The sequence below is a fragment of the Setaria viridis genome, chromosome 7 (assembly GCF_005286985.2).
Source record: "Setaria viridis chromosome 7, Setaria_viridis_v4.0, whole genome shotgun sequence".
NCBI classification, from domain to species: Eukaryota; Viridiplantae; Streptophyta; class Magnoliopsida; order Poales; family Poaceae; genus Setaria; species Setaria viridis.
In genome coordinates this window covers 34089949-34108616 of record NC_048269.2, presented here as the reverse complement: position 1 = coordinate 34108616, position 18668 = coordinate 34089949, and the positions used below count along the sequence as shown (strand labels likewise).

The window sequence follows — 18668 nt, the reverse complement described above, 5'->3', positions numbered from 1 at the left end:
GTAGGAGGGCCATGTGAATATTGGCTGGCATCAACGTACTTAGCGTGCATTAATTCTAATTTCTGATCCGAATCGTATGCACACTGACCATGCATCACAATCCATTTCGCATTTCCAGTTTAGTAGCATTCCTTGATCGGCTCATCGTATGGGACATATGATGACCTTTTTGCCATTTTTCTCCTAGGCATTATAATTGTTTCTTTTCTTTAGGAAACTTCTTTTTTGTTGAAACTAACAGAGGGTGCACGGTACCATGCAATTTGGTTCTTAGGATGTACTCTGCTACTTTCAATTGATTTTTATTTGGGTTCCCATCGTACTTTTTAGGAGGCAAGTACATACACTAAATGTTAGGCAACCTGATTGTTAGTACTAACAATGAATTCAAAGCTGAACCTTACTAAAGAGGTATGAAACTAACACATCTATCCCAAAAATGATAAGCTAGGGCCTGTTTTTAATTTCCAGAATGACAAACATATTACTCCAGTGTTATCGTTGGATGCTTGGATCGCTTAAAAGACAGTAATTGTCTCATGAATTCTGTTTTTGAAAAATAGTAGAACATGGCATTTCTAGGAGCTGCCATTTGGACGGACAGGCATGGTGGCATTTTCTTTTCAGGTCACTTTACTTGAGAACGAAATCATGGCGAATTAACCGAGGGATTGGTCGGTTTGAACTGAGTAGGACAGGGAAAACTGAAAAGGAAATGAAACGAAGCAAAGCGGAGCCTTTTCCCTTCCCTCGGCAGAGACCAGAGGGGCGACAAGGAGAAACAAAATAAAAGGGCGCCTCTGCCTCTGCTCTCACGCACAACCTCCCCTCTCTGACACGAGACAACACACAACACCTGCGCCCACCCAAATCTCAGATCAAAACACCACACCGGAGGAGGAGCCAGGGATCCATTGCTTCAAGGCTTCGGAGCAATCCGGCCGCCGCAGGTACTCTCCCTCTCCTCCCCCTTGGCGATTTCCTTTTTCCATTTCTTCGGGGGTTGTTTTTGGATGAACAAGCCCCTTTCTCTCTCGCGTGTCCCGCCGGACTCTGCCGTCCGCGCGGCGCGCCCGTAGCCGCGTGCTTGGGACCCTGAGGTGCTGCGTCCATGGAGGGAGGACGAGCTACACCCGGACGGAGGTACTAGCGAGCTGCGGCGAGTGGCAACGGCGACGAGGGCCAGCGATGAGGCTGCCTGGCTGTGAACTGTAAGCGCGCGCTTGTGTTCCACGCCACGGCAGTACGGCGCTAGCGCCTGCCTGCTCTGCTCTTCGTACTCACCAACGCCGTCCAGACACGGCGCGTGCTGATCGCGAGTCGTTATCTGCCTGTCCGTCTGATACTGATATAGCATAGCGTGGCCTCTGCTTGTGCCGTGGTGGGCGTCTTGCTTTCCTTTGGGTTCCTGCCTGGTGGGTGTTTGATACAATGCCTAGGTAGCCAATGCTCGTTCATTTGAATTAGAGATGGGTGTTGATTCTACCTGGCGGAGTATTGCTTGCTCTTGTGATTCAGAGAATGCAAAAACTCAGACCACAAGTTACCTGTATCGTGAATCAACGTTGCCAATGAAAACACAAGCAACTTTTTCTATTGTTTATTCAACTTTTGTTATCCTTGTGTAATCACTTGACCTTTGCTAGAAATCTCAGGCCCGGTCATAACCTGCCAACTTACTTGCAAAAGCTGTATTGCTCTGTATAGATATATTTATGCGTGCCCGATGAACTGCTCCGGTTACATTTCACATTGGTGCTCGCAGCACACTTTGATCCATGTATGGTGAATAGTCATCTGGTGTGATATTTCCTGCTACATTTGCTCACATATGATTAGTCACTTCACTTTTTGCAGTTCAAGCTTGGATTCTGGATCTGATGGTGTCAGTCTCTTGGAGATTGTAATTCAGCAAGCGTTGAATTGAAACCGTGCAAGTAGATATGACTTCTCTGAAGAAATCTGACAAGAAGGCGGCCCTCGACTTTGCAGCATGGAGTTTCAATGTTACTACATCCGTTGGAATCATCATGGTCAACAAAGCTTTAATGGCTACGTACGGATTCAGTTTTGGTATGTCTGTTCTTAACTGAGGATTTATTTTTCATCTTCAGTTCAGTCTCCTAATTCTTGTAACAGTGCTAACAAAAACTTCCTACCTAAATTTTATTTGAAGGAAAATGATTCATACTTCAATTCAAATGATGTATGCTCTTCTGTTAATAAAATTTTGATTTCAAATGCCAATGTACCAGAGTGTTCACCGTGTTTTCTTTCTTAGCTATTGAAGAATAATTTGAACACAAACCTATAAAGTGCCCTGACTATTGGGTGTTGCTGCTGAACCTGAAACCTACACTCTTATAGATTTCATTGGTGTATTTTGCAATGTGTCTGTTGTGCCTTAATGGCCTTAACCGAAGTAATGGAAGCATGATAACATTATGTAATTTCTTACTATATGTTACGTAGTTGCATATTCTGCACCTTCTCAACAAAATGTACACAAAGAACTTGAATATATCTCCTGACACGTCCTTAATTACATTTTTTTGCAGCCACAACATTAACTGGGCTCCATTTTGTGACTACCACATTGATGACAATAGTATTTCGGTGGTTAGGCCTGAGCCAGCCCTCCCACTTACCGCTAGCAGATCTGATTAAATTTGTGATATTTTCAAACTTGTCAATTGTTGGGATGAATGTGAGCTTGATGTGGAACTCTGTGGGCTTTTATCAGGTTAGTGGATTTTTCAGTAGCTAAACTCTGTGCCTTTAAATTGTTATTAACAGCTGAATTCATTATTTTCCCTTGTTCAGATTGCAAAGCTGTGCATGATACCTGCCTCATGTCTTCTGGAGGTTGTCTTTGATCATGTACATTATTCCCGGGACACAAAGCTGAGCATAATGGTTGTGCTCATAGGAGTTGCAGTTTGCACAGTTACTGATGTCAGTGTGAATGCAAGAGGTCTGATTGCGGCTGTTATAGCTGTTTGGAGCACAGCTTTCCAACAATACGTAAGTTTGATCACCTTCATATGCTGATTTCTTATATGTCAGCTCCCCAGTAAGATTGCTTTCCATAACTGATTGTTTGCTTCTGTTTGCAATGAGCTGCAAGATCGTTGGCAGTTGGCACACTTCATACCTTTCTAAAGGACAGTATTAAAATATGGCACTATAGTGACAGTGATGCTTGTTAATTCTTCAAAATTATGAATAATCAGCAGTTGCTGATATAGCTCAATTTTTTTTCTAGACATTAGGATATAGATACTCACTGTACAATGTCCTCCTGATACCAATGCTTGTTCTTTACACAAGTTATAACTCATTTCCCTAAAGTGGACAGATGATTTCATTTAATTTCATGACTTTGGCATTCTTCTACTATTCGAGTGCCCATGCTGCCCAAGTGCCCAATATTTTCAGTAATTCTTTGTTGGCACGCTTTCAATCTCTCAAAAGACCAAGTATTAAACTATAGTGACATTGATGCTCCTTAGTTCTGCAAAGTTAATTAGCTCCTTTTTTCCTAGACGTTAGGATATAGCTACTCACCATGCCAGTATTGGTATTTTCCATGTTTGAACTATTAGATTGATACCATGTTCTCATGATACCATTGCACAACATATAATTCCATTTCCCAAATGTAAAAGTATGATTTCATTTAATTTACAACTTCGGCATTCTTATGCTATTTGAGTGCCCTTGCTGCCCAACATTTTCAGTAATTCTTCTAGTTGCACTGCATATGGAATTCATTCCTATCGTGCACCTGATTAAAAGGGGCACAATTCTGACTCTTTTGTAATTTCTACTCATTTTGCAGTATGTTCATTTTCTCCAAAAGAAGTACGCTCTGAATTCATTCAACCTACTGGGCCACACTGCTCCAGCCCAAGCAGGGTCCCTCCTGCTAGTGGGACCATTTGTTGATTACTTGTTGACAGGCAAAAGGGTGGATCACTTCAATTTCTCATCTCTTGCTCTGGTAAGGGCAGTCTCATAAAACTGTTTCTATCTCTGATCATATGGCAATTTATGCTGCTGCTTCTCATCTATCGGAGATAAAATGGTGATTACCCTTCATTAAGCTGGTTGAGAATCACAACACCGCATATCCAATAGTTTATAAGTTTATTAGAACACTTATATGGTGGTTGTGTCGATGTTATGAAGAAAGTTTCACAATAGTTCAAGGGTGTCATTAGTTCCTGTGGCTGAAATTCCACCATGTACTGCTTGGTCTGCTAGCACTAAGTTCTACCAACTATGGCTTTCTTTAACTGTCATCCTTTTGCTGGATAAGAATCATTTGACTGTCATTTTTACCATAGCTTTTCCTTGGTCGTGCAGTTTTTCCTCACACTCTCATGCTTCATCGCCATCGGTGTTAATCTGAGTCAATTCATCTGCATCGGGCGGTTCTCTGCTGTATCCTTCCAAGTCCTGGGCCACATGAAGACCGTGCTTGTTCTGTCCCTTGGGTTCCTCTTCTTTGGCAAGGAGGGCCTGAACCTTCAGGTAGTCCTCGGGATGGTCCTCGCTGTTCTCGGAATGATCTGGTACGGAAACGCATCGGCTAAACCAGGAGGCAAAGAAAGGCGCACCATCCTGCCGGTGAGGTCTACGAGTCTCAAGGGAAGTTCAGAAGAAACGGATGGTGCTGAGAAATAGTCTTGCTATCTGACTCCAACTGAGATGGGGGATTTTCCTGTGAGATTAAAATTTCTGGTGACGCGAGTATATCACAAAAATGGAAACTCTAGTCTTATGTTTGCCGCAGAAAGGGGAACTCTTATTCCCGTCTAGAAACTCAGGATCGTTATAGTTACAGGTATACAGTAGTAAAGATTCGTTTTCTGGCTCTGTGAATCGTTTGTAGCGAGCGGAATGACACATGTGACTATGTGAGGCTTCAAGACAGCTTTACCCGGGATATAGTGTTTTCATTTTTTTTTTGTGGGAAAACATAGCCTTCTGTACGCCGTGCGAATTTGTTCTGATCACTGCATGAGGTTGTTGAATTGCAGTAACAAAGATTGAAGCTATAGGTGTTGACGGTTCGAATACGTCGTTTAAATTTTATACACAAACAATGATGGACATTCGTGCACTCTGTTTCATTTTCTAGCTAGCTAGCTACGGATAGAGCTGAATGATGGACATGAACCCCAGCAGAGGCTTTGCCACTCGCTCTCATTGCGCTCCTTGCTCGATGTTACCGCCATCATCAACAGATCCAACGAGACCTGGGCTGGCTTCAAACATGGCCTTGCAAGGAGAACCAACAATTACGTCTATTATGATCACTTTCCCTCCACCAGCTGGTTTCTTGCATTGAGTTAGGATCAACACGCAGACCTCGTCACTCCAGTCTGTATGCTGCTGATGACATGAGGAAGGTCCAGCACCGAGCACCGCCGGTCCCTCCGGTCGACCAGCGAGCTCACGTCGGCAAACAGAGCTTCCCCGCGCCCGCCGGTGACGGCGAACTCCAGCGCGAGACGGCTGTCGGCTTCCATCCCAGCGTTGAACACCTCGTTGAAGCGCGTGTCGGAGCGCGCGGCGTCCCACGGGCCGGCGATGCAGACGAACGCCATCTTGAACGGCGTCTCCGCCGCCGCCACCCCGTCGTCCTCGGAAGTGAACCACGCCGGCAGGTGCTGCGCCGCCGCGACCTGGTACTTCCTCAGTTCCTCGTGTGGCGAGCCACCGACCGGGGGTGGACGGTATTCGAAATACCGTCCACCCCTTGGTCCTAGAGAACCACTAGAGGGAGCACGTGCGGCCCAGATCGTGGTCACGGTCAACGGTTGACTGGAAGACGCCGAGGGCGGGCGAGCCGGCCCAAGGGCGGCAGCCCTCGTGGGCTCGCCCCCACGGCGCGCACGACGTCGGCCGTGTCCGGTAACCTGGCAAAGACGCCGGCGAGCGCGTCGTCCGGAAGGGACGTGCCGTGGTCGGCGTACAAGTCCCCTTCCGTTACCCTCCGGCAGGAGCTCGCCGACGAGGGCGTGCCCCGCCTTGGCGCGGAGGCGGCGCTCAACGCCATCAATGACGGGTGATGCTGTACCAGGCCGGCTGCCACGGCGGCGCCGCCGCGCTGCGCCTGTCCAAGCACCTCGCCGAGAACAACCCCGGCGCCCGCGTCCTGGTGGTGTGCTCCAAGGTGATCCCGCTCTCGCTGCGGGGTCCCTCGGCGTCCCACGTCGGGAACCTCGTCGGGCAGGCCATCTTCGGCGAATGCGGCCGGCGCGGTGGTCGTGGGGACCAGCCCCGGCGCCGCCGGCGAGCGCGCCGCGTTCGAGCTGGCGTGGACGTCGCAGGAGATCGTGCCATGAGGCAGTACGGCAACACGCGGAGCTCGTGCGTGATCCTGGTGATGGAGGAGATGCGGCGGAGGTCGGAGGAGCAGGGGCAGCGCACCGCCGGGGAAGGCCTGGAATGGGGGATCCTCCTCGGATTTGGACCTGCCCAACTGTAGTAGGAGTACACATTAAGGATTCATTCCGTCATCTTCCTCGGATTCGACACTGCTTTCTTCTTCGTTGGACAGTGCACAATTATGTCCTGATGCTTTACATACTCCACAATATCGAATTTAAGTACTCTTGATGCTTTATTATAACCCTGCCGGCAAGTTTTTATGATTTTAACACCATATATTCAATTCTGAAATATGTAAACATGAGCTTATGGAAACTATGACACCAGTCACTGATACTTTCTAAATAGATTGCCCAATACAGCACAATTATACATCGTAAATATATACCAGAGCATCGAACATCACGAGAAGAAGACCATTAACATCAACAATGCAGAATACAGCAAAAAGCAAGATAGAAGATATTGTTGGAATGCGTGGCAGCAGCAACGACGCCCAGCAGCTCATGATATTCCATAGCTACATATATAGCCAGCAGCCCACATAGACTGATAGACGGGAACAGTGTATATACCGCAGTGAGTTGTAGCTTTGCTGATAATTATTTCATTGTTGCACTCACAAAACAGATACATACAGGTCATTTGAAGATAATATCTTCAAGACACCTTTAGCGGGTCAAAGTTAAAGATAATGCGTATTCCAAATACAACATGAATTTTTTTTCAACGATCAGCACAAAAAGACTAATTTCAGCTAAATCAAGAAGGGGAAAAAAAAGAGATGGCATGCCATTCTTGATGAAAAGGATAAAAAATGTTCAGTAAGAGCAATAACAATTCAACCATATCCCTCAGGACGCCAGATCTCAACAGTGCACATAGAAAGGCTGGTTCCTTCAACCTCCCAGCAGAGCAATGAGGAGGGAGCACCAACTGAAAGGGCGCTCAGATTACTAAAATGCTCATCATGGGGATACATGGAAATTCGGAAAATGGATCACAACATACAATGAGAAAAACATCAACAAAATACAAGGGAAAAAGGAAAGAGACATTCTGCCAACATGTCACAATGCAATTGCCGATTTCATCTATTTTATCGGCTGTGCAGAACATTCTGAAATTTGAATGGAGCAGAATGCATCTCGACTTATTTGCAGATAAACCTTTTCCCTTTTGAAGTCATAGAACTTCCAATGGGGTAGGCCAGGAAAATTTGATCAAACATGATTAGTCGTGTCAGCAGAAAAACATGTGCCATTTCATAGAATTTGACATTTTTAACTAAATAGCATGATAAATACAGAAGAATCCAGTTTCAGAAAGAAGATAACATGAAATCAGGCTATAAATGAAGAAGGAAATATGGACAAATATTGCATTTCCAAGCACATCAACCATCTCAAGATACATATAAAAACAATGAATTTCCTGTTTGTCATATCAATGTCAACTACACATCCATTATTTTTTATGATGACGGTTGGCTGATGTCATAACAATAATACCATGTAAACCAGTCCAACTAATACATGCGACTACCACCGACCTGATGCCACTCTATCTCGAAGCAACATATCTCTCTCCTCTTTCATCTTATTCGCAATCTCAATTACCTTTGGGTTATAGAAACAGTCCATAACATACTTCTTTTCCTCTGCTTGTATTTCTTTGATGGCACTTGGGTATGGGTTTGGTGGTGCACTTGGGTATTACATCTGCTACAGCCATCACATAATCTTCACTGACTCCTTGTTCTTTCAACTCCAAGACACGCCAAGCAAAAACTCACGCTGGTGGTGGATCAAATCCACTTATCCTGAAAAGATTGGATGTGTATTAAAATTCATGTTCAAAAAGAGATAAATTTAAATAAGAGCACCACTTCTGTGAGGAAACAAAATCCCAAAAAAGTAGAAAAACAATCGAACATTTTGTCCTCCCCTTAAAAAACTTGGAGTCTTAAATACATGTGTACCATTTGAATTATACAGTGTTGCAGTATGTTCTTATAAGGAAACCACATAAAACACGAGAAGGAACAGTATACTATTTCAACTACAGTGCTGCAGCAGTAAATTTTTATAAGGAAATCGCATATCATATGAGAAGGAACTTACTTGATTGCATCGTGGTAGAGCGAATCTGGATGCTTCTTGAAGAACTTCTTTACGTACACATCCTCTGGCAGCTCAATCTTCTTGACCTTTCCATCGACACGAGGAAATGTCACTGGAGGTGCCCTAATGAACAAATTTCATGTTTCAATTGACCAGCAAGCAATATGTCAAACAAAAGAAAGGTAGCATGCATTGATATACTGCATCTTCAGTTTACAAATTTCTAGCCTCACGATGCAGAATAATGCAAACCCTTTGACAACAGAAATTATAATAAAGCAGTAGGAACTACACAAATCACAGCAATACACAATACCATGCCGTTCTGGGTGATTGAAGAGTAGGTAATTAAAAATCAATCGTGTTTCATCACAGAATCACAACAATTCAATTCATAGATCCGTGGATGAGCAACCAAATGAATCGTCTATGATGTCTAGCAGTGCTTTGTCGACATAATCAGCTACGCGCAGCACAGTTTACGTGTGGATATGACACCCAATCGCGGCGAGAAGGGTAGATTAATAGAGAAATGCAGGCGGAAATGCAGATACACAGCTAGGGATATGGAGATGCGGGGGTAGGGTAGGAGTGCACTGACTCTTCCATGGCCTTGAGCCATTTGGGGGCGGGCTTGGCGAGACCCTTCACCAGCTTCCGCGTCTTGGTCAGCAGGTCACCGCGCATGTACGACGTCTCCCTCCTCTCGTGCCCGAGGACCTCCCCGTCGGAGAGACTGCGGCCGCGCCGGCGCCGCCGCAACTGGTGAAGTCTGGAGACCTCCGACGCAGGGTGTGCGCTGCTGCTCTTCCTCCTCGTTAGGTCAGGTCCATCACATACATGGGCTTTGCAGAGAAAGAGCCCAAACGAGCCCAGTAACGCCTTGTAAGGGCAATAATGCCTTTGGTCGAAAAGGCCCAGTAACGTTTACGCCTACGATTCTTTCCCCTTTCTGTGAAAGAAAACGTAAGGCAGCTGAGGGAATGTGCTTCTTAAACCTAGCGAGGAAACGCCTGGCAAAAGCAAAACCCCCCAGGATCCATCCTCCATTGCCGCTGCCATGGCTGTGGCGTCCGCCCTTGCGCTCCTCCTCGCGCCCCGGCCCGTCCCGGCGAGGCCCACATCACCTCATCTCCAATCCCGCCGCCTCGCTCTTCCTCCTCCCCGACCGGCCACCCTCTCCGCCCCAGCCGCCACCTACCCGCGCAAGGCCGGGCGCCTCCAGCAGCTCAACGCCGCCTCCTGCTGCAGCAATTCCGCTCCGGCTGCAGGCACCGCTGGAGGAAGCGCTACTGGCGTAAAGGATTGGCGGTTCTTCTTGGCATGGTAATTTGATTCTGCGTTCAGTACTTCTTATGCTCTGCCTGCCTGTAGGCTGTAGCTGCTGGCTCGCTGACGCCCAATTCAGAATCCGAGTGTACCAATTTCAAACTGGGATGTATGCATTGTAGGTACTTGATGTCTCTCGATAAGAACCCGATTGCAACTAAGGCGGTCACTTCTGCTGTCCTAACACTGGCCGGGGACCTCATCTGCCAGGTATCTTTGCAGCATTTGGCTCAATCTGATGCAATGTAGCATGGAATTCGTAATGACTTTCTGGCAGCTTAGTACTACTATGTTACTGTGTTACTGTTTGTTTTGGAGACCTCGAAACTGTCAGATTTTATGGTCCATATAATTGAAGCACTGGAATCTCTATCATAATCCCAACTTGCTTCAACCTAATTGTGCTCGGATTTTTTTCCCAGTGCAAAATGGTTGTAGAACTGAAATTTTGTTCCCAATCATGACAGTATCTGAATTATCTGAAGTTATTTTGGTTAGCTACTGTAATATATAATTACTTCTGGCCTTTGATGGGGTAGGTTCACCTATGGAACTTGAAATACCAAAATTCTCAGACAAGCAAACTGCTATAGATTCCTATTGTACTATGTAATAACACTGATATTGTTACCAGCTTTGTGAAATCACCTTTAATGTATGCATGGCAAAAATGAAAATGAGACAAAAGAAATGAACAGCCAGGCAAATGAATATAACCTACAAAGTTCGATCCATTGATGGCATAGGGGGTTGGAGCAAGAAGTGTGTGGCAGAAGTGATTGGAAAACATGCCTAGCATTTTCATTTGTATGAAATTGTTATGGTTGGAAACTTGCCTTGATGACTCATTGAAGTGCTTTTTATCCTACACTTATGATATCGCTATTGTTTCTACATAAACACCAAAATGTTTAGTCCTAAATATACTTTTCTTTCTGTTCCAGCTTGTAATTGATCGAGTTCCAGCACTTGATTTAAGGAGAACATTTGTATTCACATTTTTGGGACTTGCCCTCGTGGGGCCAACTTTACATGTCTGGTAATCTTTTCTGAGCTGCAGAAGTAATATATCAGTATGTAGTGTAGCCAACATTCTCTGCCACTGCTATTTGTTTTATATTTAATCTTCATATCAGGTACCTTTATTTGAGTAAATTAGTGACAATCAGCGGAGCATCAGGTGCCATTGCTCGCCTTTTACTTGATCAGGTTTGCATTTTTTTTCCCTCTCTCCTTTGCAAACCCAAGGAAATATACTGTAGTCATGAAATATTCTTGCGTGCCTTTCAGTTTCTCTGTTTCTAAAACTATTGTATTTTCTTTTGATACTCTTTCAATCTTCTCCTGCTCAGTTCATTTTCTCTCCCATTTTCATCGGCATTTTTATGAGCTTACTAGTCACCTTGGAGGGAAAGCCCTCTCTTGTAGTGCCACAGCTTAAGCAGGTGAGCTGAACCTTTCCATATTCTTTTGCCCCCGGGTATGCATGCATAAACTCTTTCCTGGCTATCTAATTTTCATTTCTGACATCTACAGGAGTGGTTATCATCAGTGTTGGCAAATTGGCAATTATGGATACCGTTTCAGTTTCTGAATTTTTACTTTGTTCCTCAGAAGTTTCAGGTCTTTGAAGATGCTCATTTTCACAAGTTTTTCTATTAGCATGCTTTGTGCATTGCCCTTGCCAACTTACTGCCTTTTTTTTCAGGTGCTTGCTGCTAATTTTGTAGCCCTTGCATGGAATGTGATTTTGTCATTTAAGGCTCACAAGGAGGTTATTGTGAAATAGGTACTATTAGCCTATCTCAGATTAATTTGTTGCAGTGATAGTCACATTATTTGCTGACTCCATACCGTTGTTTATAACAAAAAGGTAGTAAACACGAAAGTTGGTATGACGTGTCCTTTTATTGACTCGTTGAGTGTGGTTATTCATCATTTCCTACAGATGGCTGTCGGGCGAGCAATTTTCCCTAGAACAGTATATCTGTGATAGTGCACGCACATATTTCTCTTTCCTGATTACTTAATGGTAGGTGCTGCATCTCAATTTCATGTTCCATTCAGGGAGTAAAATAATAATGAAATCTTCTGTACATCAATTTGCACTACCAATTTCATGTGTTAACTTTTAGGAACTTATGGTTTATGATGTTTGATTTGTTTATGATGAGACATATATGTTGCATGTGATTTTCTCAAATCCAAGTATGGCATATGTTCTCATAGGTCATTAAAATTGAGCGTGTCGGATGTTTTCTCTCAGACATTGAAACTGATGTGCACTATATGATGATATGCATCATGGAAGTAGCTGGAATTGCGGACCAGCATCCACCAAAGTGTTTTATAGATTTAGGAATACGCTGTCCTTTCATCCTGGACTCCACTAAGACGTGTTTGAACTGTGACTGTGTATCAAATTTTTTCTTGCTTCTTTTTTCCTACTATCAAATAAAATAGGGAGATAAGGTTCGCATGTTAATCCCCTTAACAAATGGTTATTGTTCCTTGGCTTATCTTTTCTGCCACCCGAAAGCAACCTTGTGGACTTGTTCTGAAGTTATTGTCACTTGTCATCCCAAAAGTCAGAGTGTCAGACCATGATAACTTCTTATGCCTTTTGCAATTCAACATGACGTTGATTGATGCTAAAGATGTTTTTTGTTCTTTTGCATCTTGTGGCTAACCTTGGCATCTAGATAGAAGCCTCTGTGCGCGTGGTCAAAATGTTGTTCCCTTGGCTTTGTATGGTCTGACTTGATTGGCAGCATCACAAACTGTATTGCACATTGCGGATTTTATGTCAATTTTACTGTGGTGATTAAACGTCTCACTATTTGTCTCCCCATCCTGAACTCCAATAAGACGTGTTTTAATAGTAGTTAGTGAAATGAAAGGGTTAAAGAGAGGAGGCGGCAGTAAGCATTGTGTATGCCTCTGAGCTTCTCTTCCCTTTTCCTTTTGGCCAGCCCAGGTCTGTTTCTCTTTGCTTTATTCCATGACAATGAGCTTTCATTCCTGGACCTATTTATCTGCCACCCAGGGAAGCAAGCAGCACTGTGGATGACTTGTGACTGCTTGTTGTAACTTGACCTCCAAAGTCAGACCTTTCAGCTTCCACCTTTAGCAATTTATAATACGAACCTGACTGATGCCAGAAGATACCTTTTATTCTTTTGCAAAAAGTCTTAAAAATCAAAGAGATGGATGTGGTCAAAATATTGCTGTTCCGGATTACATTCTTCCATGGCTTATGGCTGGCAGCACTATAAACGCATTGTGTGAGCAGTATTAGTTTATTTTCTTTCTGTATTCGAACTTAAGAATTAGTAGGTCGTTTTATATTCCATCAATTACGATATCACTTATTACTTGATCGTTGACTGATCCCCTTCTCCTTGTTACTATCTTTGGGGTTTCAGTGTATTTAGGTGGTGGTGAGGAATGTAGCGGCCGACCAGAGCGATTATTGGGTCCTGGGAGAGATGAAGGCAGGTTACTGGTGTAGGAAAATGTTAGATTGTAAATTGTGGTTCCGGAGGGCAGCGTTCTGATCAAAGTTGAAACTGAATATAGTATCATGGTGATGACATGTTTCTATGTATACTATATCCTGGAGGATCCTCCTTGTAGGTGTGTTGTGAACTTGTGATGGAGCCATGGCCGGGCAGTGTTGCCTCCAAGGAAGTAGATAGATTTTCGGTGCTCGTGGTAGTCGCCAGTAGTTTGGATTTTGGAAAACGAATGTCAGGCCTTCCGGCGGCACCAATGCCTCATATCCCCTAGTGCAGGTGCATGGCTGCATGGGTTGGCCCGTCACTTGAGTGATGACGTAGCGTGCATGCTGGAACTACATAAACATTGCCGATGGGGCACCATGCATCTAGACGTTGCAGCCATGGACTGCCGTTGGTATCAGCATCAGCGACGTTTCAAGTTGAAGGCATGCTGCTCGAGTTCAGGTATTGTGAGACGACACTGCTACTTGCTGCTCCTGCTCCTCTTGGTGGCGGTGGCTGACGCAGCGGGTGGTGGCGGCGGCCAGGGCCACATGATCGGGCTGCCCAACTGCACCACCGTCTGCGGCGGCGTGAGCGTGCCCTACCCCTTCGGCATGGAGCCCGGCTGCTACCTGGACGGGTTCAGGGTCGCCTGCGTCGCCACCGGCCTCACGCCGTGGCTGCTCCCCTGGTTCGGCAATGACACGTCCGACGCCATCACCCGCATCTCGCTGAACCCCCCCACCGTTTATCTTTCGAGCGGGTCCTGGCCCAGCCAGACGATCCCGGAGCCAAGCACAGGGCCAGGGCCGGGCTGCCACTTGTTCTACAAGCGGCAGGACTGGGAGGTGGGATCCAGCGCGCTGCAGGGACGACGACGACACCCTGGTTCCAAGACATGCCCCCGGGACTTGGGCAGCAGGGCGTGCCACAGCAGCCACAGCACCTGCAGGGCCACCGCAGTGCCGAGGTACAACCACACCACCGGCTACGTATGCAACTGTCACCGTGGTTACCAAGGCAACCCTTACCTTACCCGCGGATGCCAAGGTAGTAAAACTTCTTTTAGCTTATATATTTGATTTTTTTCCCTTCTTCTTCATCGGTGCAAATTAATAATACAACAACACGATTATATATTGCCCTGACCTGAATAAAATTTTAACATCATTGCTTGTTAGATATCAACGAGTGCATGCTTCCAAATAATTGCTTTGGCAATTGTACAAATTTACCTGGCACCTACTTATGCCAGTGTCCCAAGGGAACCATAGGCAACCCATACACTCAAAATGGTTGCGTGGAACTACATCAAAATACAGGTAATAAGTAGTCCATGCTACATCTCCATAACTTAAAAACCATATAAATCTATATTGACTCCATTATCTCTTTCTTGTTGTTTAGTTAGGACATCAACATGGTCTCAACAAACACGTTTGACCATTAATATCGTTTTTTTTCGCATCTGCTTTCAAGTAAAAAGGGTTGAGATAAAAAAACTTATTTGACATCGAATTAGTTAGTTTTCATGATGACAAATGGATTCCTACCATTGACCCACGGATGATATCATGGGCCCACCTATTATATGCATGAAGGCCGATGGTTGGGTCCCTGGTAATTAACAAAGTTGTAGTTTTCTTGTCAAAATAGTTGTAGGTTTTTATAATGGGAATCCAAAAATCAGTCTTGTCCAACACGTACGCGTAAAGATTGTTAAATTTATTCTTCAAAATTAAATCTGACAATTTTTTGGTGTCACCCATTTCAGAGCTAATCGTTGGCCTAGGTGTTGGAAGTGGTGCAATGCTTCCATTTCTAATCATTGGAACCACATTTATAATCCGTAAAATCAAGACACGGAGGAAGAAAAAGATGAGACAAAGGTTCTTCAAGCAAAACCGTGGGCAGTTGCTACAACAATTGGTATGTCAAAGCGGAAACATAGCCGAGAGAATGATTGTCGTCACTTTGGAAGAACTAGAGAAAGCAACTAACAACTTTGATAGAACTCGTGAACTTGGTGGAGGAGCGCATGGCCCAGTGTACAAGGGAATTTTATCAAGTCTACATGTTGTGGCAATTAAGAAGTCAAAGATAGTGGTACAGAGAGAAATTGATGAGTTCATAAATGAGGTTGCTATCCTTTCTCAGATAAACCATAGAAATATCGTGAAACTTCATGGGTGTTGCCTTGAGACAGAAGTTCCTCTTCTTGTTTATGAGTTCGTTTCCAATGGCACCCTCTACGATCATCTTCATGTCGATGGTCCGATATCACTGCCATGGAAAGATAGATTGAGGATTGCAGTTGAAGCTGCTAGGGCTCTTGCATATCTCCACTCGCTAGTTTCAATGCCAATAATCCATAGGGATGTCAAGTCTCCGAATATACTTCTAGATTCTAATTTAACCGTGAAGTTGTCGGACTTTGGAGCTTCAAGGTACATTCCGATTGATCAAACCGGGGTGGATACAACTGTGCAAGGAACATTTGGATACTTGGATCCTATGTACTATAGTACAGGACACCTTACTGACAGGAGCGACGTCTACAGTTTCGGTGTGATTCTCATAGAGTTGCTAACAAGAAAGAAGCCAGTTTCTTATAGATCACCTGAGGGCGATGGACTTGTAAACCATTTTTCCAATTCAGTGCCAGAAGGCAAATTGGTCCGCATATTGGATCCACAGGTTCTGAAGGAGGGGGGCGGGGAAGTTGTCGATATCTCTCTGCTAGCAGCCATGTGCGTCAAGTTTGTGAGCAAGGACCGCCCAACAATGAGACAAGTGGAACTGACGTTGGAAAGCATTCATGCAGCAAAGGAGAATGCTTCGAGTGACGATATGACAGATGAATCAGAGGAGAGTTACGTTGGAGCGAATGGCTTGTCTGTTGGGGGGGAAAGCGGCGTGGATGCTGCGACAAGCCATGATTGATTGTATGTCTGTCTGTATGGGCCTGTTTGGCGGCTGGCTCCGGGTGTTAAGTTTAGCATCCATCACATCGGATGTTTAGATACCAATTAGAAGTATTAAATATATGTTATAAAACTAATTGCACAGATGGAGTGTAATTGGCGAGACGAATCTTTTAAGCCTAATTAGTCCATGATTTGACAATGTGGTGCTACAGTAACCATTTGCTAATGATGGATTAATTAGGCTTAATAGATTCGTCTCGCGAATTAGCACAAGGTTCTACAATTAGCTCCTAATTAGTATCCGAACATCTGATATGATACTGTAAAAATTTAGCACCTCGTGTCCAAACACCCTATATCTGTCCGGCGCCCGTTGACGTAAGAATCAAAACCAGACGAGCTGAGCCTGAGCTACACAGTTGCTGGAACTGTAAGGTTGGCATCCGTTCAGTTCATGGTCTCTGGCTGTCGGTACGAACTCCGACCGAGACAGCAACCAAAGCATCGATCGCTTTGCTTGCTCTTTTTCCTTGGTCTTCTCTGTGAGTATGTACACTGCTGACTGCTGTCATAGTTTACCTTTGGCAGCAGCTAGCATCAGGTTAGTTTTAGCCTTTTTTTTAGACTTTCTTCTTCATCCATCGCTCGCTTTTGTGTTACGGTCAGTCGGTCGGAAAACTGGAACAGCAACCTCAATACTCGTGATTAGTACGTACGTGGATAGTTACATGCGCCAAAATAATGCCGCAGAAAGGAGACTGACAGCAAGAGCAAGAGCATGGCCATTCACCCCATGAGACTATGAGAGTAGTCCTAGTCCTAGTCGCCACCTGCATTTCATTTCGTTTGATGATGATGACGTTTAAGCGTGGCAACACAGACAGCAGACTCATCATTCCCGCCATCGAACAGAGCTTCCGGTAGATGATGGATCCATTTCATATTCAATTCTCAAGGACGTGCTGACTACTCTTGCTCTGACATGTCGCTGTCCAATTCCATCAGTTTAGCTTCGTCTCCACGTATCGTAGGTCCTAAGCAGCCTGTTTAACATGCTATTAATAACAGCAATTCACGCTTTAATATTTATTTTATTTTCGATTACCCTGTTATTAAGCTGAATAATGAATGCACTGATCGTGATCGAAACCCATCCTAATTAACGACAGAAGCGAGACATGACAATTGGTTGCTCTCTCCTGTTGGCGTTGTTCATTCATTCCAAGTAAAAGCAACAAGATCTTCCTTTGGGGGGAGAGAGAAATCGGAGAAGTAATTAGCTGCTACCGCTGTTGCTGTTGCTGCTGTAGTTGCTAGCCCCGCCGGCCTCCGTCCGATCCACCGCAGGCGCCGGCGCCGGCGCGGCCGGGCCAGCGCACGGCGCGTCCGTCCGCGCCGCCGCTCCGGGCGCGGCGAGCAGGAACGCCGACGTGTCCAGCGTCGGCAGCATCATCGCGCCGGATGCAGTGCCAGAGCGGTAGGGCGCCGGTCGGCAGAGCGTCTCCGGAGGCGCAGGAGGAGGAGGCATAGGCAGGTCGTCGGCGCCGGTGACCTGGTGCACCATGCGGCGGAAGCTGGCGGGGTTGGCGGCGATGTAGGTGGTGGGCAGCTTCCGCGACGGGCGCGGGCGCCGCTTGGCCACGCGGCGCGTTCCCGCGGGGCGGAGGTTTTGGTGGTGGTTTGGCGGCGCGGCGGTGGCGGGCGTCGGGGTGGGAGCGAAGTCGCGGAGGAGCTGGCGGTGGCGATTGTTGTCATCGGCAAGGACGGGGAGCCATGGCGGCGGCGCCGAGGCGGAAGGGGAGGGTGACGGGCCGAGACCGCGGGCGGCGGAGTCCATGTGCACGGCGGCGGTCATGAGCATCCCGTGCTGAGTGGTGGGTTTGGTGGAGCAGTGTGTGGCTGAAGGATTTGGCTTGTGGCGAGCGGGAGGGAGGTGGAGCTGATGAGGCGAAGCGGGCGGTTTATATGGGCGGTGTAGGAGGTAGAAAAGTCAAGGCACGGCAGCAGCGCCACCCACGTCAGCACAGCACGCTGCTGGTCCCACGCTGGCAGTGGGGGACAACTTGATCTTCAGCTTCTGCTACGGATGCTTCTAGTTTAAAAGAAGGCTGATAAAATAAAAAAATTAAATACACCAACAGCTCTCAGAACGAACTTGTCCTGTCGTTCCACTTAAGTTCACGAACTCGTAAAATCGAAATCTGCCACCTTGACGTGGCCTGCTAACGAAGAATACAGGCTCCTCATCGATCATCACGGGTTGAAACTTAAAAGCATGCGTTCTGACGGGTTCAAGTATACGCACCCCATGCATTCACTTCACGGGTTAATTACATATACATGCATGAGATCCAAGTCTTTGACCATATTATTATTGAAACAAG

General features: G+C 45.7%; 4 protein-coding genes and 1 pseudogene across 6 annotated transcripts; 3 read left to right on the top strand and 2 right to left on the bottom strand.

Moving 5' to 3' along the window:
• The first annotated feature begins 766 nt into the window (after window positions 1–766).
• Window positions 767–5128, top strand: LOC117865067 (UDP-rhamnose/UDP-galactose transporter 5). Its single transcript, XM_034749150.2, has 6 exons — window positions 767–950; window positions 1858–2073; window positions 2559–2743; window positions 2824–3024; window positions 3842–4003; window positions 4369–5128. Exons 2-6 carry the CDS (start codon window positions 1944–1946, stop codon window positions 4687–4689), a joined length of 999 nt encoding a protein of 332 aa, XP_034605041.1. The 5' UTR covers window positions 767–950; window positions 1858–1943; the 3' UTR covers window positions 4690–5128.
• A 951-nt stretch (window positions 5129–6079) lies between these two features.
• On the top strand, window positions 6080–6499 carry LOC140223523 (chalcone synthase 3-like). Its single transcript, XM_072295371.1, has one exon. The coding sequence runs from the start codon at window positions 6080–6082 to the stop codon at window positions 6497–6499; it is 420 nt and encodes a 139-aa protein (XP_072151472.1).
• A 1258-nt stretch (window positions 6500–7757) lies between these two features.
• Window positions 7758–9353, bottom strand: LOC140223275 (uncharacterized; annotated as a pseudogene).
• A 182-nt stretch (window positions 9354–9535) lies between these two features.
• LOC117865065 (protein sym-1) lies at window positions 9536–16409 on the top strand. 3 transcript variants are annotated; one of them, XR_004642449.2, is made up of 9 exons: window positions 9536–9851; window positions 9977–10064; window positions 10799–10893; window positions 10991–11063; window positions 11207–11299; window positions 11391–11477; window positions 11563–11643; window positions 11803–11886; window positions 13280–13564. XR_004642449.2 is itself a non-coding variant. In XM_034749148.2 (8 exons), exons 1-7 carry the CDS (start codon window positions 9586–9588, stop codon window positions 11641–11643), a joined length of 783 nt encoding a protein of 260 aa, XP_034605039.1. In that variant the 5' UTR covers window positions 9537–9585; the 3' UTR covers window positions 13280–13564. The 3 variants fall into 3 exon arrangements, 2 of the variants coding, with proteins under 2 accessions (XP_034605039.1, XP_034605037.1); XM_034749148.2 differs by lacking the exon at window positions 11803–11886 and having other exon boundaries at window positions 9537–9851; XM_034749146.2 differs by lacking the exons at window positions 9536–9851; window positions 9977–10064; window positions 10799–10893; ... (2 more) ...; window positions 11391–11477; window positions 11563–11643 and adding exons at window positions 14539–14679; window positions 15132–16409 and having other exon boundaries at window positions 11801–11886; window positions 13280–14407.
• Window positions 16410–17007: 598 nt separating this feature from the next.
• Window positions 17008–18505, bottom strand: LOC117865070 (uncharacterized). The gene has a single exon (XM_072294814.1). The coding sequence runs from the start codon at window positions 18143–18145 to the stop codon at window positions 17561–17563; it is 585 nt and encodes a 194-aa protein (XP_072150915.1). The 5' UTR covers window positions 18146–18505; the 3' UTR covers window positions 17008–17560.
• Window positions 18506–18668: the final 163 nt, after the last annotated feature.

Excerpts from the sequence above, each read along its gene's own strand:
- LOC117865067 (XM_034749150.2), top strand. The coding sequence starts at position 1,944 with ATGACTTCTCTGAAGAAATCTGACAAGAAGGCGGCCCTCGACTTTGCA. Across the intron at positions 2,074-2,558 it reads TACGTACGGATTCAGTTTTG|CCACAACATTAACTGGGCTC; the intron begins GTATGTCTGTTC and ends ATTTTTTTGCAG. Across the intron at positions 3,025-3,841 it reads GCACAGCTTTCCAACAATAC|TATGTTCATTTTCTCCAAAA; the intron begins GTAAGTTTGATC and ends CTCATTTTGCAG.
- LOC140223523 (XM_072295371.1), top strand. The coding sequence starts at position 6,080 with ATGCTGTACCAGGCCGGCTGCCACGGCGGCGCCGCCGCGCTGCGCCTG.
- LOC117865065 (XM_034749146.2), top strand. The coding sequence starts at position 13,699 with ATGCTGGAACTACATAAACATTGCCGATGGGGCACCATGCATCTAGAC. Across the intron at positions 14,408-14,538 it reads CCTTACCCGCGGATGCCAAG|ATATCAACGAGTGCATGCTT; the intron begins GTAGTAAAACTT and ends ATTGCTTGTTAG. Across the intron at positions 14,680-15,131 it reads GGAACTACATCAAAATACAG|AGCTAATCGTTGGCCTAGGT; the intron begins GTAATAAGTAGT and ends CACCCATTTCAG.
- LOC117865070 (XM_072294814.1), bottom strand. The coding sequence starts at position 18,145 with ATGCTCATGACCGCCGCCGTGCACATGGACTCCGCCGCCCGCGGTCTC.